At 47.4% G+C, this 27597-nt stretch overlaps 1 protein-coding gene across 5 annotated transcripts in view; it reads right to left on the bottom strand.

Annotated features, from left to right (window-relative positions):
- Nucleotides 1-1177: 1177 nt before the first annotated feature.
- Nucleotides 1178-27597, bottom strand: part of MKLN1 (muskelin 1) — a 158495-nt gene continuing 132075 nt past the window's right edge. For all 5 annotated transcript variants that reach the window (XM_033957577.1, XM_033957578.1, XM_033957579.1 and 2 more), the window contains 4 exons: nt 26230-26369; nt 14460-14562; nt 4469-4523; nt 1178-3419 (listed from right to left, as the gene is read on the bottom strand). In XM_033957577.1, the coding sequence (XP_033813468.1) occupies nt 3298-3419; nt 4469-4523; nt 14460-14562; nt 26230-26369 (420 nt within the window). In that variant the 3' untranslated portion in view covers nt 1178-3297. The remainder of the gene's footprint in view (nt 3420-4468; nt 4524-14459; nt 14563-26229; nt 26370-27597) is intronic.

Here is a 27597-nt window from a genome sequence, read left to right as displayed (position 1 = left end):
TTCAAAGTTAAATGAACCAAAGTCACTTAACCGATCCTCATTGATCATCACCACGCTAGATAACATTTTTTAAATGTCTCTCCCAGATTCTCTCCAGTTCCTCCATGCCTTACAACAGGTGGAGCCCAAAACCTAGCACAGTACTCCAAAAAAGTGTAATGGATCTTTGGTAAATAACTTTTCTTAGTAATCTCAGTATGGTTATAGCTAGTTTTAATGTTACTACGTCCCATTTTATAAGCTCTACCCTAAAACTAGCTCAGTCATTTGTAGATTTCATGCTATTTCTGGCTATGTCTCCATATTATTAAGGTTCTTCTGAATGCTAACTCTGACCTTCCAACTTAGCAGCATCATTGATTTCAATGTATATTCTCTGCATCATAATTTTAGCCATTAATGACAAATCTAAATACTACAGTGTAAGGATAGATCAATGGAAAACCACTCGTTACCTTTAGCTTGACAAAGAGCAAAATGCTATGGACCAAGTTTTCTAACCAGTTAAGAACTATAGTGTATTGAATGTAAGAACTGAAAGCATGAACTAAGACTATAGGAAGTGGGTTCATAGACGAAAGCGTGCGGGACAACCGCGCGAGGACAAAAATGCTAAGACAAATGCGCACAGGATGTCAGTGCGCCAGATTAAAAGGTAACTTTAAAGCGCTTTGAGGGGGTGTGTGTAGGGGGAACCCCCGATTTTACTTAGAAGTGTTGGCGCTGCCGTTGGGGGGATTTGGGGAAGGACCCCCTTCCCAATTAGAGAAGAAAGTGTAATTTTTCCCAGTGTTTTAGTGAAAATTACAATTTCCTCTGTAAGTAGGGGGTTCACCCCACCCCATTCCCAACGGCAGCACTTCTAAGTAAAGTAGGGGGTCCCCCCCCATACCCTCGGAGCGCTTTAAAGTTACCTTTTAATCCGGCGCGCTGACGTCCTGCACGCATTTGTCTTAGCGCGATTGTCCCACGCGCTTTAGTCCCGTCACCTAGGCAGTGAGGTCAAATATAAGAAATGGGTAGTTTGTGCCACCCCTTGAAAAGGAAATGAAATAAAATGGAGGAAAAGGCCCCCAGCTTATTTACAAGATCGCTCTCCAATACCAAAACTGAAACACTTCCTGAAACCCAATTCAGTCCCTAAGCTATATTTTACAGACATATTGCCAATTTCAAATTCCTGCAAGAAACATAAGATTATTCTTTTAATGGCAAAAATAAAGTTCATTTAATACATATGAACATATAATCTACATTTTTTAATGCAATCATTTTGGCGCACGGTCTCATTCTTCTACTGATCTGAAACGCACAGCAAGTAGATAATATCTGCTACTCAGTACAAAAACAAGACATTTGCTGAAAATGGTTCACGTGAAGGTTTTGTGCATCAGTATACACAATTACACATGTAAAACCAAAACCAAAGAAAAAAGGGACATGCAATGGTATCTGAAATCTGTATACTCAAGTCACGGTACTACAGTAAATGGGGGGAGGGGGGAGTATGGAAGACAGAGTCATTAAGAATGCAATCAGCTGACTAGATGGCTACAGAAAGTTTGTGTTGCAAAATATCCCAATATTAACGCCTGCTAAAAAAAGATAATTATGCTAAGAGACAGGCTGACATGGTATATATCACAGTGTTTCCTATGACGCACTTTACAAGACGATATTGTTCTTACTGAGAACAAGGACCCCGTAGTCATGTTTAATTGTGTTATATCATAGTAATTTTGTCATTAAATGTTGTGCAAATGTGTTGTAAGTTATAAGACAACGAGCAGCTGTTAACAAAAAGCTGCACTTCTAGAACAGACATTAGCTAAAAGCTGAAATCTTTTGATGACTGCCAATAGTGTATTCCACTGAGCAGGCATGCTCTACCTGGAGAACTGCCAGCATCACCAGCCAATTCAATTACTTGTACTCTTGACCTACAAGTGCACTCAAATTTACAAGTCACAGAAGAAGGACCCATAGGAGCCAGAATAAAGCTGAAAATTCAGGAGACCTTTTTGTTCATACCAAAAAGAGAACTGTGGAGGAAGAACTGAACTACACCTTACGATTTAACCTGGAACCTGAAGAGGAAAAGAAAGAAAATTGGATTTTTTTTATTTGCTTTTGAATTTAGGTTACAGGTCGTATGAGCAGAGGGACAGTTTTAATCTATCTTGCTTCTTTCTGTAGTGGTAAACTGTCTTTCCCAGCTAGTTAGGCTAATACATGCAGATTTCTCCAAAAAGTTCATGACAATTTACAAAAATTCCTATTGTCTTTCTTTGGAAACTTGCCAGCATATCAAGGCAGTATATAAACAGTTTAGTCCTCCAAACAGTTCACATTGATTTCTTCCAAAAAGAAATCCAGGGGACAAAGGAGAATGTGTGCAGCAATAAAAAAATAAAAATAATAATTAAATAACAGCTGGACAGGACTAATATGTCCTGGTGTATAAGAAGCCATATGGCTTGCCTACTTCACAGGAAAAATGTACCAAAAGGTACAATTTCAAAATGGCACAAAATCAAACGTGAAGCATTCAGGATTTCCAGGTGTAATCCGACTCAAAATATTAGTTGCGTCAATATGTGTGCATCCAGTTTATCAGTACATCTTATACACCCGTTTGAAAACTTTGGCAGAAGATTCAAAATGCGGCCCTCAACTTTCTGATTTTTGAAGGCTTCGATAGCATCCTTATTAAAGCATAAAAAAAATAGAGCTCTTATTAGAGATACAATAGCCATTCTGCTAGAGCTGTAAACGCCTCACCATCAATCTTCAGAGAAAATAATGACCCAACTGAACCCTGCAAGTTCTTCCGTTTCAAAAGCGTAGATTTGTAATAAACAAACGTTTCACCTTGACCACAATCCAGTGTCTTGCTAAGTTACAGAGCAGCCAAGAAAAAAAAGGGCTGGCAGATAAATGCTTGTGTCACACCTAAATATCAACAACCGAGGGTTCTAAAAAGGGGTTTACTCTGAAATACGCTCCCCTTGAAAAATAACACATTATCATGATTTAGTTTCTCTCTTTTTTTCATGAAGTTGGAAAAATATCATGTGTTTACTTGGAAGTATGCCAATTCAATTTTATTGGTCTAGTCCAATCATGAGGGCACCGACGTGCGTTTGCCACAAAGGCACTGCAGAACGTTCCTTCAGAAACTGGATAATTGTACTCCAGCACACGAGTCCAGCAGTCCATCAACATTGTTCAAACAAAGCAAAAGAATACGGAAGAGGATTTGCTTTCTCTTCTTCCATATATCCAGTGGCTCTTGTGTTACAGTGTAATGAGGTCAACCAGATTTCCTTTAGGAGGGGTCATGTTGTCTGGAAAGAAGTTTACCAAAGTATCGAAGAGTTGCGTTCGCTGAGTGTAGGTATGATCAACATCAGAAAAACCTAATGGAGAAAAGCCAGAAAAATCAGAAATGCATAATTTGTTAGAATCACTTCAATTTTGCAAGCTTCATTATTTCTGCACTTTTACTAGCATCATCTTTCTGGTTTAGACATTCACATATATGTTTGCATTTAGAACATTTAAAGGCTGCCAATCGCTCTTATGAAAAGAAAATTAAGTTGCATTAAGGTCCGTGAATCTGGTCTTGAGGTTGTCTGAACATTCAGAACAACCCCTCCCCACTACACAAACAAAAAATACTCCCCAAAAATTTACATCAAGTTACTTAGGGTTTTATTCAACTCATTTGGGACCATGACCAGGAACTAATTTAATATCTTTAGGAGTAACAAATTTAGATTGAGTTTACTACCCTAGGCTAGGTGAGATGATTAACATGTGTGCACTTCCTCAGGGAACAAACATTCTACTTGTGAACCTCCCCCACAGGGCCAACCCAAGGTATATGACACCATAGCTGAAACTTCAGCCTTGCACTACTTCCCTCCTCAAAGGCTGAAGGCCCTACACCCTCCTATAGCCCATGATCCCCTGCCACCTTCTCCTCTCTATCAACAACCCCTATGTTATAAGGAAATCCTTTCCCCTCTCTATCAACAAACCCTTCCCCAAGACAGTCAACATGTCTCCATCTCCCTCCCATGTGTTCAACATCCCATCTCTCCTCCTTATTCCTGTTGCCACCATCCTACGTTTTCCAAGGCCAAATTGCCAAAGGAATTCAATACTGGCTCAGGGCCTTTCAGTTCAACCGTTGCTGCATCTCACCATCCTCATGAACAGGGCTTTCTGTTGGGGGGCATGGTGAGATACAGAAGCCCTTGAGTTTGGGTCTATGCTGAAAGGCTTGCACCAGCATTGAGGTCCAGGGAAGAGGGGATGGGGGATGCTGGACATGGAAGCGGAGAAGATGCTGCTGCCCCTCAAATACCATCACTATTGCTTTAAACACACTTAACAGAATAAATAAAACAAATTTGGCATAAATGGGAAGCATCACCATGAGCACATCGTTTTGATTACTTACCTAGGGGTGTAAAGTCTGAGCTGGACTTGAAAAGAGCAGAGGCAAGAAGCTGGAACTGAAAACCAAGGAGGTAAAGGTCATTATTCGGTCAGATACAGCACTTCTATGTAAATACACAAAAGTAAAGGGGTATGGGCTTGATATACCGCCTTTCAGTGGTTACAATCAAAGCGATTGACGGTAAAATTATGGTCATACCTGTTAATTTTCTTTCCTTTAGAAGCAGCAGATGAATCCAGAGACTAGTGGGTATAGCTCACATCGACCAGCAGGTGGAGATAGAGAACTGATTAACAGTTGGCCTTAAAGCCTGGTGTTCTTTCTGTTGATTCAGTTATGCACTTTGCCCAAGCATCCCGAAAGGAGAATGAGCAGCCACAAACTCCATTCCAGTAAAAAATGTGTCTTTCTCTTCTGAATACCACTGATATTTTCTCGTTTTTCGTTTCTTGTGTTTTTTTTTTTTTTTTTTTTTCAGTCATGAAATAATACACTTACCAACCATAGCCCCGGCTAACCTCATGACCTAAACACTCTACACACAGCCCGTGCACTTGGGGAGGGGCTCTGGATTCATCTGCTGCTTCTAAAGGAAAGAAAATTAACAGGTATGACCATAATTTTACCTTCCATAGCAAAGCAGCAGATGAATCCAGAGACTAGTGGGATGTAGCAAAGCAAACTCAAACTGGGTGGGACGCCAATGCCGCCTCTGCCAGCACTGCCGCGCCAAAAGTCGCCTCTGAACGGGCTGCTACATCTAACCGATAATGCTTGAAAAAGTATTCCCTGACGACCAAGTGGCCGCCCGGCAACTCTCCTCTAATGACATCCCCCCCGGACTCCGCCCAAGATGTAGCCAAAGCCCGAGAGAAATGAGCAGGAAGGTGCTCCGGTACCTTCTTCCCTGACCACACATATGCCGAAGCAATAGCGTCCTTGACCCAACGCGCAATGGACTTTAGACGCCGCCATCCCTTTGTGTTTACCCGCGAACGCGACAAAGAGATGGTCCGACCGGCGAAAAGCATACGTCACCTCCACATAATGGAGAAGCATACGGCGGACATCCAGGAGCCGTACCGACCAAAAACGCTTCCCCCAATCCTCCTCCTGAAGGATGGCAGAAACAGACTCTGGTTCACATGAAAGGACGAAATAACCTTAGGCAGGAAGGACGGCACCGTACGCACCGTCACCCCAGTCTCCGAGAACCGCAAAAAGGGTTCCCTGCAAGAAAGCGCTTGCAACTCCGACACCCGCCTTGCTGAAGCCATCGCCACCAAAAAAACTGTCTTTAGTGTGACATCTTTCAAAGTGGCCGCTGACAGGGGCTCAAAAGGTGCCCCCTGCAATTTCCCAAGGACGAGTTTAAGGTTCCAAGATGGACAAATTCGCTTAACCGGCGGCCGGAGATGTTGAATCCCCTTGAGGAAACGTACCACGTCCGGCTGTGAAGCGAGAGCCGAGCGAGCCACCCGGCCCCTGTAACAGGCAATGGCCGATACCTGAACCTTGAAAGAGTTATATGATAACCCTTTCTCTACGCCCTCCTGCAGGAACGCCAGAATAGCCGGCAGAGAAGCATGGAAAGGCGCAATTCCGTGTCTTCCACACCATGACTCAAAGATCCTCCAGACCCTCGCATAGGAGGCTGACGTAGAAATCCTCTTTGCCTTAAGCAGGGTGGAAATCACCCGTTCTGAATAGCCCTTCTTTTCCAGCCGTGACCTTTCAATAGCCAGGCCGTAAGACCAAAGCGGCCCGGATCTTCCACTAATATTGGACCCTGAGTTAGCAAGTCCGGAGTCACCTGGAACGCTACCTGCTCGCCTACCGACAGCAGCATCAGATCCGCGTACCACGGCCGTCGTGGCCAATCCGGAGCCACCAGGATTACTCTGCCTTGAAAGCGAGAGATGCGTTGCAACACCCGCCCTATCATGGGCCAAGGCGGGAATACATACAGAAGGGAATTCAGAGGCCACGGGAGAGCTAATGCGTCCACCCCCTCCGAACCCTTTTCCTTGCGTCTGCTGAAGAACCGAGGCACCTTCGCATTGCGGGACGAGGCCATGAGATCCATCTCTGGCAACCCCCACCGACGGCCTAGCAGGCCGCACGCTCGAGCCGACAACTCCCATTCGCCCGGATCTAGAAGATTTCTGCTGAGGAAGTCCGCTTGCACGTTCTCGTGCCCTGCAATGTGTGCCGCCGACAGAAGCGGAACATGCCCCTCTGCCCGTCGAAACAAATTGCATGCCTCTTCGGCCAACTGCGGACTCCGGGTGCCCCCCTGACGATCGACATATGCGACCGCCGGGACACTGTCCGAAAAAATCCTGGTCGGCTTGTCCTGAACTAGTGACTGAAAAGCCCGCAGCGCCAACCGGATCACTCTCAATTCCAGCAAATTTATGGCCCTTGAGCCTCCTGGGAGGACCACATCCCCTGCACCGACAGTTGCAGGCACTGGGCTCCCCAGCCCCGCAGACTGGCATCCGTTGTAACTACCACCCAATCCGGCGTGGCCAATGGCATGCCCCTCCAAAGATGCAAGTCCTGGAGCCACCAGCGCATGCTGCGAGCTGCTCGCGGACTCCATTGGAGACGAACATTGTAGTTCAGAGATGCTGGGAACCAGCGAGAGAGCAGAGACTGCTGTAAGGGCCTCATGTGGCTCCGGGCCCCGGGAACCACCTCCAGAGTCGCCACCATGGAGCCCAGCACCTGTACATAATTCCACACTCGAGGTCTGGCTGACCCGAGAAGGAGGCGAATTTGAGCCTGCAATTTCTCCCCCCGGTCTCGGGGCAGAAACACCTTCCCCCAGAGCCGTATCGAACCTCACCCCCAGATGCACCAATGAATGCGATGGGGACAAAAAAACTCATGGGAAAGTTGACCATCCACCCCAACGACCGAAGGAGAGAGATTACTCTCTGAGTTACCGACACACTCTCCTGTCGGAATGAGGCGCGGAGTAACCAATCGTCTAAGTAAGGGTGTACCCGAATCCCTACCTTGCGTAGAAAAGCGGCTACCACCACCCTGACTTTGTAAAACGTGCGGGGAGCCATCGCCAGGCCAAAGGGCATTGGCCGAAACTGATAATGTTGGCCCAGAAATGCAAATCGCAGATACTGCTGATGCGGAGGCCATATCGGAATATGGAGGCACGCCTCCATGAGATCGAGGGACGTGAGGAACTCTCCCGGTCTCACCGCCGCCATAACCGAGCGTACTGTTTCCATACGGAAATGGCGCACACTGAGGAATCTGTTGACCCCTTTGAGATCCAGCACCGGTCTGAAGGACCCCCCCTTCTTTGGTACAATGAAGTAAAGGGAATATATACCGCGGCCTACCTCTTCCGGGGGCACCGGAACCACCGCCCCCAGATCGAGCAGCACCTAAAGAGTCCTGCGGACCTCGGCTCCCTTGGCCGCCCCATTGCACGGGGACACCAAGAAAGAATCTACGACGGGAGAGGCGAAGTCTAATTTGTACCCGTCGTGAACAACGTCCAACACCCCCTGATCGGACGTGACTGCGGCCCACTCCGCCCTGAATGCCGAAAGCCGACCCCTTAAGGGCAGGGCGGAGGGAGCCAAGCCCCCGTCATCGTGGAATGCGCCTGGCTGGGGTACGTGTTGACTGCCCTGAAGAGGGGTTCGTCGTACGAAAGGAACTCCTCTGCCGAAACCGAGGTCTCGAAGCAGAGAATGGGCCAGATACGGACCTGGAAAAAGGTTTACCAGCCCTGGCACGCCTAACCTCCCGGAAACGTGGTCTAGACGATGAGGACCTTACCGGGGGTCACCAGCCGAAACTTGGACGCTGCATCGGCCGCCCAATGACGGAGCCACAAGGATCTGTGTGAAACCACAGACAGAGACATCTGGATCGCAGACGCCCGAATAATATCATATAAGGAGTCTGCCAATAAGCCAAGCCAGCCTCCAAATCCAGCTCCGAAGGGACTGAACCCCCAGCTTCCAGCAAATTATCGGTCATCCCGTGGGACCACTGCAGACATGCACGCGCCGCGTAGGCACTGCAGATTGTGGCCTGCAAGGTAACTGCAGCCCCTTCAAAGGACATCTTTAGGGACGCTTCACTCTTTCTATCCTGCGCGTCCTTTAGTGTCACGCCCCCTTCTACCGCCAAGGTAGTTCTGTTAGCCACCGCCGCCACCAAGGCGTCCACCCTAGGTAACCTAAACTTTTCCAGTTCGGTCGGGTCCACCGGATACAAGAGCCTCACGGCTTTTGCCACCCTGAAACTGGCCTCCGGCGCCTCCCATTGCGCCGAGATCAGCTCCTGCATGGCTTCATGGACCGGAAAGGTCGTAGGCGGCCTACGTGTCCCTGCCGTCAGGGGGCTACCGGACACCTTAGTATCTTCCTGAGCAATGTTCAAACTCTGCAAAGCCTTTGAAACAAAGGAAGAAAGTTCCTCTCTATGGAACAACGGAGAGCGGAAGGGTCATCCACCTCCCTACCCGGGAGACTCTCTGCGTCCCATCCACCAGCTCACCTTCCTCTAACGACTCAGGAAGTGAGAAAGGCGACCTCGGCAAAATATCTTCAGCCTCCGCAGACACCAGTCTGCGCTTCTTTGCCCCCTGCGACCGCCCCGGGGACCCTACTGCCCCCGCCGTGGGTCTGGTATCCGTCCCCCCCCCCCCCCCCCGCAGAGGTAGAGGGAACCGCAAGGGACCGCCCGGCCCCCAGCAGCGGCTGGGCAGGCTGCGAGGTCTGTAATTTAAAAGCCTGATGCAGCAACATTACCAATTCGGGCGAAAATGATCCCCAAGTAAGGGGCACTCCCCCGCCTTGCTCCGAGCCGAGGAGCGGGCCCGCGCCGTCCTCCGGCGGTCTCGACTCCTCCCCCCCCGCCGCCACACACCTGTCCTCCGTGGCAGAGCCCTGCAGTACTTCTGCATCGACTTCGGGCGGCGGGGACAACGAGCGAGCTTCCCGCACCCGGGCAATGGCCGCCTCACAAGCCGTCAAAAACGGAACGTCTGCCGGTGCTTCCAAGCACCCGGCAGAGCAAAGACCCGACAGTGTTCGGCGCTTCCCACAGCGCGAACACTGCTGACCAGCCTCTGCAGCCATTCCCACTCGGCTCAACCAAAGCTCCGACGCTTTTTTTTTTTTTTTTTTTTTCACACACGCGGCGAACGGCGCCGAACGCCGACTCCGCCCCCCAAGACGCCCGGCACCCGGGAACGCTACGAGGAACCACCACAAACAAGTAAGTAAAATTACTCACCCAAATGGTCAGCCTCTTACCCCCGAAGCCAGGGAATCGGTGGGAAATGTACTGGAAGCCGAGTTAACCACTTCCTGGCTCAGTACTAGCAGGAAGGCTCCATTTTTTTTTTTTTTTTTTTATACTGGAATGAAGAAGCCAGCCAATACTCCTGCAACCTGGAAAGGAACCCCTCTATCCAACGGAGGGGAGGGTGGAGCAGGGACCTGGGAGGGCCCAGGTGTACCTCCCAAAGCCGGCACCAATCAGCCAGGCACCCCCAACCTACTGAAGAGAACTAGTCTCAACAGAGGAATTCCAACGGAACACCAATCCAATCTATCCGGCAGCAGCCAGAGACCAGGAGCTAGAAAGGTAGCTCCAACCCTGCTGGGAGATAGAGCAAAACTGAATCAACAGAAAGAACACCAGGCTTTAAGGCCAACTGTTAATCAGTTCTCTATCTCCACCTGCTGGTCGATGTGAGCTATACCCACTAGTCTCTGGATTCATCTGCTGCTTTGCTATGGAAATATTGTATACAGGTCCTTATTTTGTAGCTTGGGCAATGGAGGGCCCAGAGTCACAAGGAGTTGCAGTGGGAACTGAACCCAGTTCTTCAGGTTCTAAGGCCACTGTACCAATCACTAGGCTACTGAGGACCTCATGCAGCCCTCTAAACATTACCTTGCTTGCTGGTAGCATGTCAAACTGACAGGAAACTGCAACATGGACACGTCCAAGAGAAGATCCAGGTCTGGCCAAAAGCAGCTGTTGCTACCAGCAAGCAAGTACCCTTCTAATGTTTAGAAGGGTACAGGGAAAGGAGGAAGGAAGGCTAGAGGAGAGGGAGCAATGCCAGACTAGAGGCTGGAGAGAAAAGGGAAGAAATGTTGGACAGAGAGAAGGTAAAGAAAGCCTTGGACCAAGTGAAGCAATGGTGTTGAGCTCAGGAGCAAGGGATTTCGGAATCCTGACCCAGAGCCTCACCTGCTCCAACGGTTGAGACAGCCCTGCTGTTTCCCATCTGCATAATTCAAACAAAATTAACCAGGAATCATAAAACCCTAAAACCTACTAACACTTTCGATCTCTGTTTGAACTAAATGATAAATCTCCAAATCTCATTTCCTGTTTTTATTTCCTTCCTCCTCTGTCTTTCCTTCATGTTTAAATCTTTTCCATAGTAATTGCACTGTGCCATTTGGTTAACAAAGAACCTTGAATACAATATAAATACAGATGTAATATAAAAACAACAAAAAAGCAGTGAAGAGAACGAGAGAGCACTCGCTAAAGTTGGAAGGGAAAAGATTCCGTACAAACGTAAGGAAGTTCTTCTTCATCCAGAGAGTGGTAGAAATCTGAAATGCTCTTCCGGAGGCTGTTATAGGGGAAAACACCTTTCAGGGATTCAAGACAAGGTTGGATAAGTTCCTACTGGAACAGAACATACGCAAGTTAGGCTAGACTCAAATAGGGCACTGGTCTTTGACCTAAGGGCTGCAGCGTGAGCGGACTGCTGGGCACGATGGACCACTGGTCTGACCCAGCAGCGGCAAAATCTTATGTTCTTATGTTGATATGCCATCTTCCTATGATATTAATGTATGTCAAAAGATGCAACTAAGACACAACAATGCTGGATATATTGTCACGATTAGTCTTTACTCATTTCCAATAGGTAAATAAATTCAACACAGAAAGTACTTCTTGGGAATTCAGATTTCCACCCCTATCACTCAGATACAGGTGGTGGGATTCTTCACCATTCCTAGTATCTCATCTGGTTGGTTTCATATTGTATATTTTTATGTTGATTTATTTTCAATTTTCCATTAGTATTTCCGTAATAAATATGTAAATAATTTAACTTAGCTTTCTTTCATTAGAAGTGGGAAGAGGAATGAACTTCTAATGAAAGAAAGCTAAGTTAAATTATTTACATATTTATTACAGAAATACTAATGGAAAATTGAAAATAAATCAACATAAAAATATACAATATGAAACCAACCAGATGAGATACTAGGAATGGTGAAGAATCCCACCACCTGTATCTGAGTGATAGGGGTGGAAATCTGAATTCCCAAGAAGTACTTTCTGTGTTGAATTTATTTACCTATTGAAAATGAGTAAAGACTAATAGTGACAATATATCCAGCATTGTTGTGTCTTAGTTGCAGCTTATGTTGATATGAACATCACTGTAGCTGTACACATTTTAACTATTTCTGATGACTTAACTAGGGATGACAGTCTGTACAAGGTACTGGTAGAGCTTAAATTTGACACAATTTTGTGTTTATGATCATGTGGTACTGCATGGACTATTTTCTGATTTGAGTGTATCAGTACAAAAACACTGTTTTGGAAGAGGAAAATATGTCATGCAAAACAAACATGAGGTCTAAGGATACAGCACAAAATATATTTTTAACTTCTTTGTGCAACAGATAACAGAAAGCTGGAAAATTGGCAGATGTGGACTGTAACAATTCATGACGACTTTTGCTGTACAAAGTATCTGAGATATAATTACACTATGGTAATGCTTTGAAATTGGTGACTAAAAAGTTTGTTGCAGTAAAATATGTAATTATCTCTGGGGAAAATGAATTCTGTTAAACCATACATTTTGTAATACAAGGGTCTATTCTTTTACATGAAAAAAAACCAAAAGTTATAGAAGTTCAAACATGTAACTTTTTCAAACTGATTATGGGCCCGTGACATGAAAAATTGGTCATTTATCCATATTTTGGATCCACAAATTTAGTCACTTTTTTTCATTCTGGGAGACGGCATCAAAATGGCAGATGACGTTTAATGTGAAAAAGTGCAAAGTGATCCATGTGGGATAGAGGAACCCAAGCTATAGCTATGTGATGTTGGGTTCTGTGTTAGGAGTCACTGCCCAGGAAAAGGATCTGGGTGTCATTGTTGAGGATATGTTGAAACCTTCAGCTCAATGTGCGGCGGCTGCTAAGAAAGCAAATAGAATGTTAGGAATTATCAGGAAAGGAATTGGAAAACAAAGATGAAAATGCTATAATGCCCTTTTATCTCCCTATGGCCACACCTCAAATACTATGTGCAATTCTGGTTGCTGTATCTCAAAAAAGATATAGTGGATTTAGAAAAGGTACAGAAAAGAGCAAACAAAAATGATAAAAGGGATGAAACAACTTCCCTATGAGGAACCAAAACGATCATTGTGTTGGCGTAACTCTCTCTGATTATGGTCATCTTGCGTGGCATGAACTCCAGAAGCAAAAGTCCATCATCCCAGAAGACAGCTGCCATGACTTTGTCTGCAGATTTTTCTGTCTTGAACTTTTTTGGGGTAGGGGATGACTTGTACTGCCATTGCATTGACTCCATTTTGGACTCAGGATCTCTGTGATAGACCCAAGTCTCATGACCAAACAATGGAAAAAATTCATTTGGTCTTCATGGAGCACCTCCAAGTTCTCCTGAAAGCACTGGAGCCTCAAGGCCTTTAAACATGGCATCTTGGAACCCATCTTGCACTAACCTTGGACATGCTCAACTTTTCATGATTTTTTTTTCTAAACTGTTCCTGCCAAGATGCCCATTTCTTCATCTGGTTGACAAATTAAATCCTTGACTTTCTTTCACATTTCTGTGGAAGTTGCTTCCGTAGGCCATCCAGTGTGAGGGTCATCTTCAATGGACTCGCACCCTACTTAAACTGCTTGCTCCAAAATTTTACTTTGTAGAATGATGGGGTAGACACCATAAACTGCAGTCATGCGTTCATGGATCTCCTTTGGCTTTTCCCTTTTTTTTTTATAAGAAATTTTATCACTGAACAGTGCTCCAAATCTAGAAGTTTCTTACTTGATTCACACCAGGACTCTCCTGACATCCTGTCTCTTGGAATGTTAGACTTGCACTGAGCCGCCACTGTGCATGAGTAACCTCGAGACAAGTCACAACAGACAGACTTGTTTCAACAAGCTTGCTACTTTCTTTCATACTTACGCAGATAAATTATTGAGCGCCCCTTGTATTACATAAGGAAAGGAACTGTATACTTTTATAAATTGTACGTCCAGCTATTTTTGTCATAGATGGTGTGCATTTTAGACCACTTCCCCCCCCCCAAAGCCCAATGAAAAACACAAACGGTAACAGCTGAAATACATGTTTCATGAAAGGAAATGTGCTTATGGATCTAGAGCAGAACAAATTGGTATTGAGTCACTAAACCATGGAGGGGGAGCAAACTGAATATGAATTCATTTAACATGACCCACAGTTCCAGTACCATTAGCTTCACGCCATAAAATTCAGTAACTGACTACAGAAAAATGTGTCTACCACTGACTTTTAACCAAAAATTATATGTAAGGTGTGGCAAAGGAGGGTCACTATAAGATGAGGCATAGGACATAGGATGAGGAATGACTAATTTGCATTAAACAAGATATGGTAACTAATTATAATGGTGTACTACGATCACCCATTTTTTATTTTACAGGCATTTCTCCAATTCTTTTTCTCTATCACTGGTTGTCGGTTTTCTAATCCTTCAGTTTGCTCTCTTAGTTCATTATGACCATCTGGCTGGTTACTGACATGTCTTGCAAGACAAAGGGTCTTACCTTCTTTTTTAGCTCTTTCTAAAAGAGAAAGGTGCATGAAAGCTCGCTGCAGGGACATTATTAAACAAACTGCAGCTGCTGCTGCACAAAGACATCCTTACCTCTTTTGTCTCCTCTGGGTTTGAATGATCCACAGTGACGTACAAATCATTCTGTAAGTATTTTAGTGCAGTGAGAGGCTCTGTCTGGGCTCTTTCTTCAAACCTGTTCAAACATGAATAGTAAAAGGCTTTCTGGGTTTGATAGGTAGAACACAGTGAAGCAAAGGCAAGAGTGTCAATTTATGCAAAAACCTTTTCCTGCCAAGATGCATTTTATATTAGCTGTGTAGCAGAATAATGGGCACTGGGTATATCCCACTATCCTAAAAACTAATTCTGGTTAAAAAAAAAAAAAAGCACTGTGACCTCACAAAAGTATTCACATGCACATCTCTTTCAATTTGTCTCACATAAGAACTCATTCAGTATAGGCTGTTGTAAAAGACCATCAGTTTGCAGCTGTCCCATATATACTTCAAATTGCTGGCAGTATTGTAGCTGTCAGATCAGACCCTCATGTGGATAAGGTATATGCACAGCTCAAATACAGTGGAACTTTGGTTTATGAGCATAATTCGTTCTAGAAGCATGCTCGTAAACCAAATTACTCGTATATCAAAGCGAGTTTCCCCATAGGAAGTAAGGGAAACTTACTTGATACGATCTCCCCCCCCCCCCTGAAAACCGGCATCGCTTCCGCTCCCCCCCCTCCCGACCGCACCGGCGCCAGCCGCCTGAACAGCATTCAGCCATAACCCATCTGGCCCTGGCACGCAGCCCACAGGACGTGCCAAGAATTTGGGAGAGAGTGAGAACCAGAAGGCCTTGAGCATGCGCAGAGGCAGGAACTTCTTTCACTGGCACCAGCATGTCCTATGGGCTGTGTGCCGGTGCCAGATGGGGTAAGGCTGAATGCTGTTCGGGTGGGGGGGTGCCGGTTTGCACAGGGGGGAGCAATGCCAGTTCTTGGGGGGAGGGGGGATGCTCGCAAATCAAGTCAATGCTCGGTTTGAGAGACAAGATTTGCGAGAATGTTTTGCTCATCTTGCAAAACACTCACAAACCGCGGTTTGACTGTACTTGTAATGATGCCATACTATGAGATAACCTTTTAAAAAACATTTTCCTCATTTAAGTCCTTACTCCAGAGACTAAGCCTGTCTAGATTTGAAGAACACCCCCCCCCCCCCAAAGCCCATCATTTAGTGTTGCTCTATGACTAGCAGCAAACATGGAAATTGCAGCCACTTTCCTTGGCTCAAAGGCCCTGTGTTTACTGAACCACTTATCTTGCCAGTTCCCCTAGGTTTGAATGAGTTGACTATACCACAACACACATTTGTACTTTAAGATTAAAAATGGATGATGTGATTGTACAGATTGTAAGCCCTCTAAGAACAGGATGGGGGGAAGGGAGAGGAATAACTAACTAGCGCACCTGAAAACAACTTGCTTATTAATGAAAATATGTGAGTTAAAATAAAATAAAAGAGAAGAAATAATTTGAAGATTGCACCAGGCATTGTAAGGATTGTTTGAAAGAGTATCTACAAGTTATATGTATTCCCCTCTCCCAGCCTGTTCTGCATGGGAATCAGAAGTGCTGATATCAGCTCTCTTGGGGCTTTTAAAGCTATCTGTTACAATACATGGCCTTTTCTGAGCCCAAGCAGAGAACAGCAAGGGTTGATTTGAAACACAGATGTTTCATTGCTTCCAAAAGAATTTTATCAGAGAAAAGGAAAGCTAAAGCAGCATGTACCCCAAAGCCCTCAGTGGTGCAAAGTCCCATGGACAATTTTGTTATAGCTGAAACTGACAAAGTACATAGGTCTGCTAATGTTATAGCCAGCAGGCAAGATGAAATGTCTCTGAAAAAGTTTTCTCTGCTTACTGCCTTCTACCTCAACAGTGCAAGGGGCTTTGCCTCCTGGGTCTACGGACTTAAAGGTGGACCCAAGGTATCTAGAAGTTTGGTTTTTCTTTTCATATCTGTAAATCATTTCTCTTGAGTTTGAATAGGCTTCACTATTTTAATGATTTTCTAAAGCAAAAATGCTAATAGATATTAAATTGAAAAATTCTGACCATCATGCTATTACTGAACAAAGTATGGTTGGGTTCCACTAGGATTCCTACCAGGAAATAGACAACCAAGCCAAGCACATTCTATTTAGTGCTAGGAAAACTTCCTTGCCCTCAAAATATGCATTCTTAATCTGTGCTCTCTTCCTGCCACTAGATGGCAGCAGCAGGACAGGGAAAGTTATGCAGCAATTGTTTATATGTTAACCCAACACTGCATTACAAAGCCAGTAAGCCTCTTTTTGAAAGACAGTACTGGACAAATTTTGCATTGATAAACTTCATTACTGTACTCTTTTTACAGAATGGTCATTCCCAGACCACATAAAATCTGTAGATTATTTACAAACTGGAGTCTCTTTACCTTTCTACTACTACTTCTTTCAATAACACTACTAGACATATGCAGCACTGTACATGAAAACTTTGAAGAGACCTTGATGACAACGTGTTATGGGAATTTAGAGATGACCTTAAATGCTTGCTATTGGTGGAGGCGTCTAATTTAAGATAGTATTGGATAAGCACAATGGAGCTGCTGGAACAAGAAAAGTGAAGTCAAAAACCAACTACAAATTAAACAATGGCATTACAAAATATATTATATAAATTATATTGCAATACTATATGTACAGTAGGTAGATTTTTATTGCCACTCTAGATAAATTAATTGCTTCTTATGGTAAATGCTAATCTAATCTGCTTATCAAATCTGGAGTTTATATACAATCTTTCCAATCAAAGTGCAGTGTACAACCAGCAAAAATATAGAAACATGCTCTAAAAATTAAACATATAACATCTATGTACAAATAAATTCTTAAATATATAAAACAGTAAAATAAACCCAAACGGATGAGATCACTCCTATCGACACCAAACTGCTAACAGCAATTAAAAAATAATGCCGTCTAAGTTTAGAAAGAGATGTATATAATTCAAAAGATGTTAAACTATAAGGAAAATCATTTTGCACGGCCGTATCGAAAAGGACTCCCAGGTATTCCAGCGACTGTGTGGGCATCAGATGGCTTTTCATGAAGTTGACAAACCAGCTCATGTTTTCCAGCACCTGGAGCACCTGCTCCACTATGTGTCATCTCTCAGACAATGAGGGAGCTCTGATCAGCCAGTTGTCTAAGTAAGGCTGAATCTGTAGGCCCATCTTTCGCAGGTAAGTTGCACTACCACCATCACTTTGGTGAAAGTCCAAGGCGCTGTTGTCAGTCTAAAGGGCAGGGCCGAGAACTGGTAATGATGTTCCAGAACATGAAACCGCAGAAATCTGCGGTGGGCTGGAAAAATGGGAATGTAAAAGTACGCCTCTGAGATCCAGCGAGGCAAGAAACTCCCCTCGAGCCACTGCTGCAATGACCGAGCACACCGTCTCCAGGAATCTTGAGAACCACATTCACATGCTGAAGAGCCAGAATAGGTCGCAAATCTTCTGAGCCTCTCTTTGGCACAATAAGGTATACAAAGTATCTGCCTGAGCCCAAGAGGTTTAGTGGTACCAGCTCTTTAGCTTGAATATCCAGTAAGCGCTACACGGTGGCCTGAACTCTGAGTGCCTTATCCGGGCATCCTAAAGGAGAATCCAAGAACCAATCTGACAGAGGCTGGACAAATTCCAACTTGTAGCCCGATAAATAATGTCCAAGACACATAGGTCTGACGTGATGCATATCCAGGCAGGAAGAAACAGAGTCGGCCCCCTATCCGCAGAGGGGCTTCCATTGGTCTAGCCTCATTGTGTCTTTCTGGCGGCAGGTGCAGAATAGGAGGCAGATGGCGGGAAATGTAGCGGTGTCAGGAGCCCTGGGAAAATTTCTGTGATGTGGCATTCACATACAACCTGGAACACCTTGAGCCATGAAAATTAGAATGACCAAAACCCCTGGAGGATCCATCAAGAATCCATGAGGTCTTCCAAATCTTTACCAAACAAATGCCCTTTAAAAGGATGCCTAGCTTAAGTCACCTTGGAAGTGGAATCACCAGCCCACTGTCTGACCCAGGGTATTCGGTTGGCCAAAATGGTTTGCCAAAACTCTTATGAGGTCATATAAGGCATCTGCCATATAATCCATTCCAGCCTGCCATATAATCCAATCCACCTCCACGGCGTCTTAGTGGCATTGTGCCTTTGAGCATGTCCTCGCCTCAGCCTGCTGCGGCTGTTGCGCTGCCTGATCCTGATCTGGGGGATCCAGATGCAATCTTTACCTTACTGATCCCTTGTTTGCTGGTACAGCACTTCCCGAACCAGGGGATCTGGGCTTGTTTGCTGGATCCTTTGGGGGCCTTGGATCCTGGTGATGATCCTATGGTCCACCGCTTATTTAAGTTTTCGGCTCTGCTGGACCTTATTGCCAAAAAATTAAACTATGGCAATAAGGAGGGGGATCCACCGATTCACTCTCCATGTGCACAGTTGAGAGACATAGGCACGTGCAACAAAAGATTGCCACAGCAGCTCCGATACCTAAAGCAGCTGCATCAAAAAGTTTCTGAGGACCACATCCACAAAGCAGTCTTGCATATCCTTCAACACCACACACCCCTCACTAGGGGAGAGAGGTGCGCTTTGTCACCTGCGCCACCAAAGAATCTACCCTGCGCTGACCCAAAAGCTGTCAACACTCCTGTGCCAGAGGATACAAGCGTAACATAGCTCTTGCACTTTTCAGAGCACCCTCCAGAGAGTCAAACTGCTCCGAGACCAGAAAGCTCATTTCCAGATGCCAGGGAAAAGTTGCAAACTGTGAGCGCACACTACAAAGCCAGGAGGTATTCGTGGACAGAGCCAGCTGAGTGACTAAGTTAATTCCTGCAAAGATTTGGCAATAAGGTCCAGCAGAGCCGAAAACTTAAATAAGCGGTGGACCATAGGATCATCACCAGGATCCAAGGCCCCCAAAGGATCCAGCAAACAAGCCCAGATCCCCTGGTTCGGGAAGTGCTGTACCAGCAAACAAGGGATCAGTAAGGTAAAGATTGCATCTGGATCCCCCAGATCAGGATCAGGCAGCGCAACAGCCGCAGAAGGCTGAGGCGAGGACATGCTCAAAGGCACAATGCCACTAAGACGCCGTGGAGGTGGGTCTGGCCTCCTGGCCCCCCGTTCACTTACTGAAGCAGCGGTGGAAGCTGGTCAGCAGAGGCAGTGCTAAAAACAAGCTGCTTGCAGCCAGCCCCATCAGGGTCTTTTCTCTGCTGTGTCGGAAGTGATACTTTCAAGGAAAGGCCCTGCCAGGGCTGGCCGTAAACAGCTTGTTTTCAGCACTGCCTCTGCTGATCAGATGCCACTGCTGCTTCGGTGAGGGAGAGAGGGATGGAGTGGGGGGTTCGTGGCTCAGGATAGCTGCTGCTTTGGGGCTAGAAGGGAGGGGGCTCACGGCTCAGGACCACTGCCGCTACTTGCTTCAGGGCTGGAGAAAGTGCTGGAGGGAAGGGGGTTCGCAGCTCAGGACTGCAGCACAGCTTGCTTCGAGGCTGGGAGGGGCGGTTTGTGGCTTAGGATCAGTGCAGCTGCTTGCTTTGGGGCTGGAGGGAGGGCTGGAGGTTCATGGATCAGGACCACTGCTGCTGCTTGCTTCAAAGGCTGAAGGGAGAAGGGTTGGGGGGAGGGTGTTCATGGATCAAGACCGCTGCCCTTCGAGGATGGAGGGAGGGGGGTTCATGGCTCACAACTGCTGTGGCTTCGGGGAAGATTTTTTTTTGCTGGTTGGGTGAGAGTGCTGGTTGCTTGAATACCACTTAATTGGGATTCTACTATATTCACATTTTCCTAACAAGCTTATTTCATAATTCAAGTGCTGATAAAGCACAGTTACTTACCGTAACAGGTGTTATCCAGGGACAGCAGGCAGATATTCTTAACACATGGGTGACGTCACCGACGGAGCCCTCGGTACGGACCTTTTAACTAGAAGTTTCTAGTTGGCCGCACCGCGCGTGCGCGAGTGCCTTCCCGCCCGACGGAGGAGTGCGTGGTCCCCAGTTAGGATAAGCCAGCTAAGAAGCCAACCCGGGGAGGTGGGTGGGACTTAAGAATATCTGCCTGCTGTCCCTGGATAACACCTGTTACGGTAAGTAACTGTGCTTTATCCCAGGACAAGCAGGCAGCATATTCTTAACACATGGGTGACCTCCAAGCTAACAAAGAGGGAGGAGGGATGGTTGGCCATTAGGAAAATAAATTTTGTAACACAGATTGGCCGAAGTGTCCATCCCGTCTGGAGAATGCATCCAGACAGTAGTGAGTAGTGAACGTGTGAACTGAGGACCAAGTGGCCGCCTTGCAGATTTCCTCGATGGGCGTGGAACGGAGGAAAGCCACAGAAGCAGCCATAGCTCGGACTCTGTGGGCCGTGACAGATCCTTCCAGTGAGAGACCGGCCCGAGCATAACAGAAGGCAATACAGGCAGCAAGCCAATTTGAAAGTGTCCGTTTGGAGACAGGACGGCCCAAACGGTTGGGATCGAAAGACAAAAAGAGCTGGGGGGATGTTCGGTGAGCTCTGGTACGATCAAGGTAGTAAGCAAGGGCACGCTTACAATCCAGCGTGTGCAACGCCTGTTCTCCAGGATGCGAGTGAGGCTTAGGAAAGAAGACGGGAAGCACAATGGACTGGTTGAGGTGAAAAGCTGAGACCACCTTGGGAAGGAATTTAGGGTGGGTACGCAGAACAACCTTGTCATGGTGAAAAACAGTGAACGGTGGGTCGGCAACCAGTGCATGCAGTTCGCTAACCCTCCTGGCAGAGGTGATGGCAATTAGGAAAAGCACCTTCCAGGTAAGAAGCCTGAATGAAGTTGTGGCAAGAGGCTCAAACGGAGGTTTCATAAGGGCAGAGAGTACCACATTCAGGTCCCAGACGACGGGAGGAGGCTTGAGAGGCGGTTTGATGTTGAAGAGCCCTCTCATAAATCTTGAAACCAGCGGATGAGCCGTGAGGGGTTTTCCGAGAATAGGCTCGTGAAACGCAGTGATGGCACTGAGGTGGACTCTGATGGAAGTGGTTTTGAGGCCAGCGTTGGACAGCGAGAGCAAATAGTCCAAGACAGTTTCCACCGCCAAAGAGGTGGGTTCTTGATGATGCCGGAGACACCACGAGGAGAATCTGGTCCACTTCTGATGGTAACATTGAAGAGTGGCCGGTTTCCTGGAGGCGTCCAAAATGAGGCGGACCGGTTGAGATAGATTCTCCGGAGAGGTCAGCCCGAGAGAAACCAAGCTGTCAGGTGGAGGGAAGACAGGTTGGGATGTAGTAGAGACTGATTCTGCTGTGTAAGTAGAGTAGGAAACACAGGAAGAGGAATGGGCTCCCTGGAGCTGAGTTGAAGCAGAAGGGAGAACCAGTGTTGACGAGGCCACCGAGGGGCGATGAGGATCATGGTGGCATTGTCCTTGCGGAGTTTGGACAAGGTCCGCAACATCAAAGGAAGTGGAGGGAAGGCATAGAGGAACCGATCCCTCCAGTCGAGCAGGAATGCATCCGGGGCCAGACGGTGAGGAGAGAAGAGTCTGGAATAGAATTGGGGCAGCTGATGGTTGTGAGGTGCTGCAAAGAGGTCCACCTGCGGAGTGCCCCATCGAGCAAAGATGGAGAGTAGAGTCGGAGGGTCCAACGTCCACTCGTGAGGTTGAAGGATGCGGCTGAGATTGTCGGCCAGAGAGTTCTGTTCGCCCTGGATGTAGACCGCCCTGAGAAAGAGATTGCGGTCCGTGGCCCAGGTCCAGATGCGCAGAGCCTCCAGACAAAGGGGGCGAGATCCGGTGCCGCCTTGCTTGTTTATGTAGTACATGGCGACTTGATTGTCTGTGCATAGGAGGAGGACTTGAGGACAGAGAAGATGCTGGAAAGCCTTGAGGGCGTAGAAAATGGCTCTGAGTTCCAGGAAATTGATGTGATGACGACGCTCCTGTGGGGTCCAAAGTCCCTGGGTGCGTAGATCTCCCAGGTGAGCTCCCCACGCGTAGGGGGACGCATCTGTGGTGATGATCATAGAGTGGGGGGGCAGATGGAAAAGTAGACCCCTGGAAAGATTTGAGGAGTTCAACCACCATTGGAGAGATTGCTGAAGAGATGATGTCACAGAGATGGGATGAGAAAGAAGATCCGTAGTCTGTGACCACTGGTTGGCGAGCGTCCACTGAGGAGTACGAAGGTGGAGACGAGCCAGAGGGAGGACATGCACTGTCGAGGCCATGTGACCCAGGAGGACCATCATCTGTCGAGCAGGAATGGAGGGATGCAAGAGTACCTGACGGCAGAGATGGAGCAGGGTCTGCTTGCGATCGGAGGGGAGAAAAGCCCTCATTAGCGTGGTGTCCAGAACTGCTCCAATGAATTGAAGTCGCTGGGTGGGAAGCAGATGCGACTTGGGGTAGTTGATCTCGAACCCCAGGAGGTGGAGGAGAGAGATGGTGTGATGAGTAGCCTGTAGCACAAGTGGAGACGTAGGTGCTTTCACCAACCAATCGTCCAAATAGGGGAACACCTGGAGGTTGTGAGACCTGAGGAAGGCCGCTACCACTATGAGGCACTTGGTGAAGACCCTGGGTGAGGAGGCGAGGCCGAACGGTAGCACCTTGTACTGATAGTGGTGGTGCAGTACCTGGAATCGCAGGTAGCGGCGAGAATGTGGATTGATGGAGATGTGAGTGTAGGCCTCTTTGAGGTCCAGGGAACATAGCCAGTCGTGTTGAGAAAGAAGAGGATAGAGTGTGGCAAGGGAGAGCATTCTGAACTTCTCCTTGACCAGACACTTGTTGAGGTCCCTTAGATCGAGAATGGGACGGAGGTCTCCCGTCTTTTTGGGTACCAGGAAGTAGCGGGAGTAGAATCCCTGCCCCCTTTGATCTGGAGGTACTTCTTCGATGGCATTGAGAAGGAGGAGGGATTGAACCTCCCTCAGGAGGAGGGGGGTTTGAGATGAGTTTGAAGCAGACTCTACGGGAAGGTTGTCCGGAGGCAGAGTCTGGAAGTTGAGAGAGTAGCCGTGGCGGATGATGTTGAGGACCCACTGGTCCGACGTGATGACTTCCCAACGGCTTGAGAAAATGGTGAGACGACCCCCGATAGGCTGTGGAAGAGGTAGCGAGGGTGGATGACTGGCTATGCCCTGGAGAGAAGAGTCAAAAGGGCTGAGATTGTTTAGCAGGCTGAGGAGGCTTGGAGGGTTGGGTGGCCTGAGACCGAGCCTGGGCATGGTGCTGCTGTTGACGGGGTCGCCGAGATTGTTGGGGAGGCGGATTGAGTGGCCTGGCTGAGAACCTCCGCTGGTAGGATGATTGAGGCCGATAGGGTCGAGCAGGTGGAGCCTTCTTTTTCGGCTTGATTAGGGTGTCCCACCTAGTCTCATGGGCGGAGAGTTTCTGGGTGGTGGAATCCAGTGACTCTCCAAAAAGCTCATCCCCGAGACAGGGGGCGTTGGCCAGGCGGTCCTGGTGGTTGATGTCCAGGTCGGAGACTCTGAGCCAGGCCAAGCGACGCATGGCTACAGCCATGGCAGAGGCCCGAGAGGTGAGCTCGAAGGAGTCGTAGATCGAGCGGACCATATACTTGCGCATTTGGAGAAGGCCAGATATGTGCTGCTGGAATAGCGGGACCTTGCGCTCAGGAAGGTACTTCTGGAGGGTAGACAGCTGTTGGACCAAGTGTTTGAGATAAAAGGAAAAATGGAAGGAATAGTTGTTTGCCCTGTTGGCAAGCATGGCATTTTGGTAAAGCCTCTTGCCAAACTTGTCCATGGTCTTACCTTCTCTGCCAGGAGGGGTAGAGGCATAGACACTGGAGCCCTGAGTCTTTTTTAAGGTGGATTCCACCAGAAGGGACTCATGGGGCAATTGAGATTTGTCGAATCCTGGAATAGGGATGACACGGTAAAGGTTGTCCAGTTTACGGGGAGCTCCCGGTACCGTGAGGGGATTTTCCAAATTTTTGTAGAATGTCTCCCGTAAGATGTCATGTACGGGAAGTTTGAGGAACTCTTTAGGAGGTTGCTCAAAGTCTAAGGCTTCTAAAAAGGCTTGGGACTTTTTGGAGTCAGATTCAAGGGGAAGTGACAGAGCAGCAGACATTTCCCTCAGAAATTTAGAAAAAGAGGACTGCTCAGGTTTAGAGGAGGCATCAGGCGCCGATGGTTCCTCATCAGATGAGGAGGGATCCTCCTCGGTACCGAGAGGAGTCTCCTCCCATAAATCCGGATCCCTGACCTCTGGTGCGTGTCGGGACACCGGGGTGGAGGGTGCGGTGTGGTGAGTTTTGGACAAAGATTTACCAGAGCGCACCGAAACGGCACCAGGGGAGGACGATCGGCGTCGTTCTCGGTCCCGAGAAGAGTGCCGTACCGCCTGGTGCCGAGCAGGATCCACTGTGGTTCGAGAATGAACCACAGGATCATCAGGAAGTTGTTGTGCCGAAAGGATCGGCATCGAGGTGTTTACCGGTACCGAAGGAGTGGACACCGGGGGCTCGGTGCGGGGCTCGGGCCGGTCTGGTACCGGAAGGAGCGGTGCCAGGATAGAGGGTAGCAGTTGTTCAAGCTGTTTCTTCAACTGCTCCTGAAGCTGAGTTTGTAGGATGGCCGAGATACGGTCATCCAGGGGTGGCATCGGAACCGCTTTCTTTTTCTTCGGTTCCTTGGATGCCGCTCCACGCCCCGGCGATGAGGAGGCCGATGACGAGGCACTCACCGTTATCGGGGCGGAGCGTTTACGGGACCGGTGCGATGCCGGTATGGACGGTGTCGTCACCGTAGCTGGAGGGCGCTCGAGGGAAGAGGAAGGCTTCTTAGCCGGCTTACCTGGCGCCAGTGGCGCCGATGCGGGATCGGTCGGTGTCGAGCTGGACGGTGCCGATTTCTGCGGTACCGCCGCTGAGGGTGATGAATCCATCGCCGACTCGGAGCCGAAGAGCAGGGTTTGCTGGATTCTTCGGTTTTTAAGAGTACGTTTTTGTAAAGTGGCACAGCGGGTGCAGGAATCTGCCCGATGCTCCGGACCCAGGCACTGCAAACACCAATTGTGTGGGTCAGAAACGGAGATCGGGCGTGCACACCGCTGGCACTTCTTAAAACCGACCTGCGGGGGCATGAAGGGGAAGATAGCCTCCGCAAAATCGAAGTCCGAGGCCTGTATAATGGCAACAGGCCCCGCCGGGGCAAAAACGAAAGAAACAATAAAAATCAAAGTTTTTTTTTTTTTTTTTTTTTTTGCAATTGAAAGAAAAGGAAACCCGAAGGTAGAGGAAGAAAAAAATATAACAAAAGCGCGAGCGGGAAGGCAAAAAGTGATTTCAACGGCCGTTGAAAAAATACACGCGTCTTCTTCGCTCCGCGGAAACGAAGAAACTGGGGACCACGCACTCCTCCGTCGGGCGGGAAGGCACTCGCGCACGCGCGGTGCGGCCAACTAGAAACTTCTAGTTAAAAGGTCCGTACCGAGGGCTCCGTCGGTGACGTCACCCATGTGTTAAGAATATGCTGCCTGCTTGTCCTGGGATAAAGACCACAACAGCAAAATCACCACAGAGAAGTAAACCACCTAGAAAAATCTTTTACCCACCTCTTGATAATATTTCAGTAGACTTTTGCAACTGTTTTGCAAGCGTATTAACCTGCCAACAATTAGGCTATAAAGCCTTTTTAAAATATATTTCACTTCTTATGGATCACCTACAATATTTGCACAGATGTGCTGAAATAATCACACTCAGATTCGTCACACTATACACACCTGTGTTTCCTAATGAGGTATTTGCAATGTCTCAACAAGTACTCCTTGGAAGGACGACAGAGTTTTAATGACCAGAAATCATCCAATCTCATCTTTGGAGAGCATGATTTGCCAGGATTCCCACCAAATAAATAATGAACCTAGACAATAAAAAAAATTAAGCAATGACAAAACTCCTTTGATTATAAGGATAATTCCAATTGACTTAACAAAAAGCTTGACTGGACTAGCACATTACCAAAGAATCTACCCTGCGCTGACCCAAAAGCTGTCAACACTCCTGTGCCAGAGGATACAAGCGTGACATAGCTCTAGCACTTTTCAGAGCAAACAGAAAAGCAGCTTCTTTTGGGGTGAAATATCGATACTTTTTTTCAGCGCAAAATCAAGTTCTAATGAAACATAATGAAACACAATAGAACAGTATGTACCCATGAAAGGCAAATACAGGTTGGGTGCAGGCTTCCACTCTAACTACAACCCACTCTATAGCAGTGTATCGCAAACTGTGGGTCACGGCGCACTAAGATTCCTGTTGTGCTGTGAGACAAGGAGGAGAAGTGCCGGTGCCTGCTGACTGCCCACAGGATGTGCCTCTAGTGGCAAAGCAGTCAGCTGGTGCTGGTATCTCTCCTCCTCTTCTCCGCACCCACCCATTGGCATAGTAATAGCAAGCTTAGTGCCCCATCTGGAGGGTCTACACTCATGCGTGGACTGGGCATCCCTCCTGCCGGTGGATGTATCTGTGGGGTGGGAGCATGAAGAATTGGACACTCCTCCTGCCACGAACATTCAGGGTGGTGGGGGTTGGCTTCGGGGGTTATGGTAGTCTGCGTGGGGGTGAGGGGTGTCCCTGCCGCAGCCACTAAAACTGATCATGGCAGGGAGATTCCCTTGCCGTGATCAGCTCAGCGGCAACCCAATTCTCTAACCAGCGCCTGTGACATGGATGCCAGTTAGAGAATCATGGTGTTAGGCAGGCTTAAGTGTCTTGTCACGCGATTCTATATAGGACGCCCGTATACGATTCTCAAAAGCCGCTTAGGCGGCTTCTGAGAATGGGCATCCTATACACAATCCGGCCCTTAATATTTATTATGTCTGTCCTTTCCTTTCAGTGGTATTAAGTTACCCGAATGTCAGCTTGTCCAGATCTGGATATATCATTTCCACAACATAGCTTAATACGGTTTATTTAATTGTCTAAATTGAATTAACCAATAAGCAGAATATTAAGTGCATACAAAACTCCAGATGATAAAAGGGATGAACTCTTCTCATATGAGGAAAGAATAAAGGGCTCTTCAGCTTGGAAAAGAGACAGTTGAAAGGGAATATGACAGAGGTCTACAAAATCCTGAGTGGTGT

This window comes from Geotrypetes seraphini, chromosome 9, assembly GCF_902459505.1.
Source record: "Geotrypetes seraphini chromosome 9, aGeoSer1.1, whole genome shotgun sequence".
Lineage (NCBI taxonomy): Eukaryota > Metazoa > Chordata > Amphibia > Gymnophiona > Dermophiidae > Geotrypetes > Geotrypetes seraphini.
The sequence above is the reverse complement of the archived record's forward strand: the minus strand, read 5'-3'. Positions and strand labels throughout refer to the sequence as shown.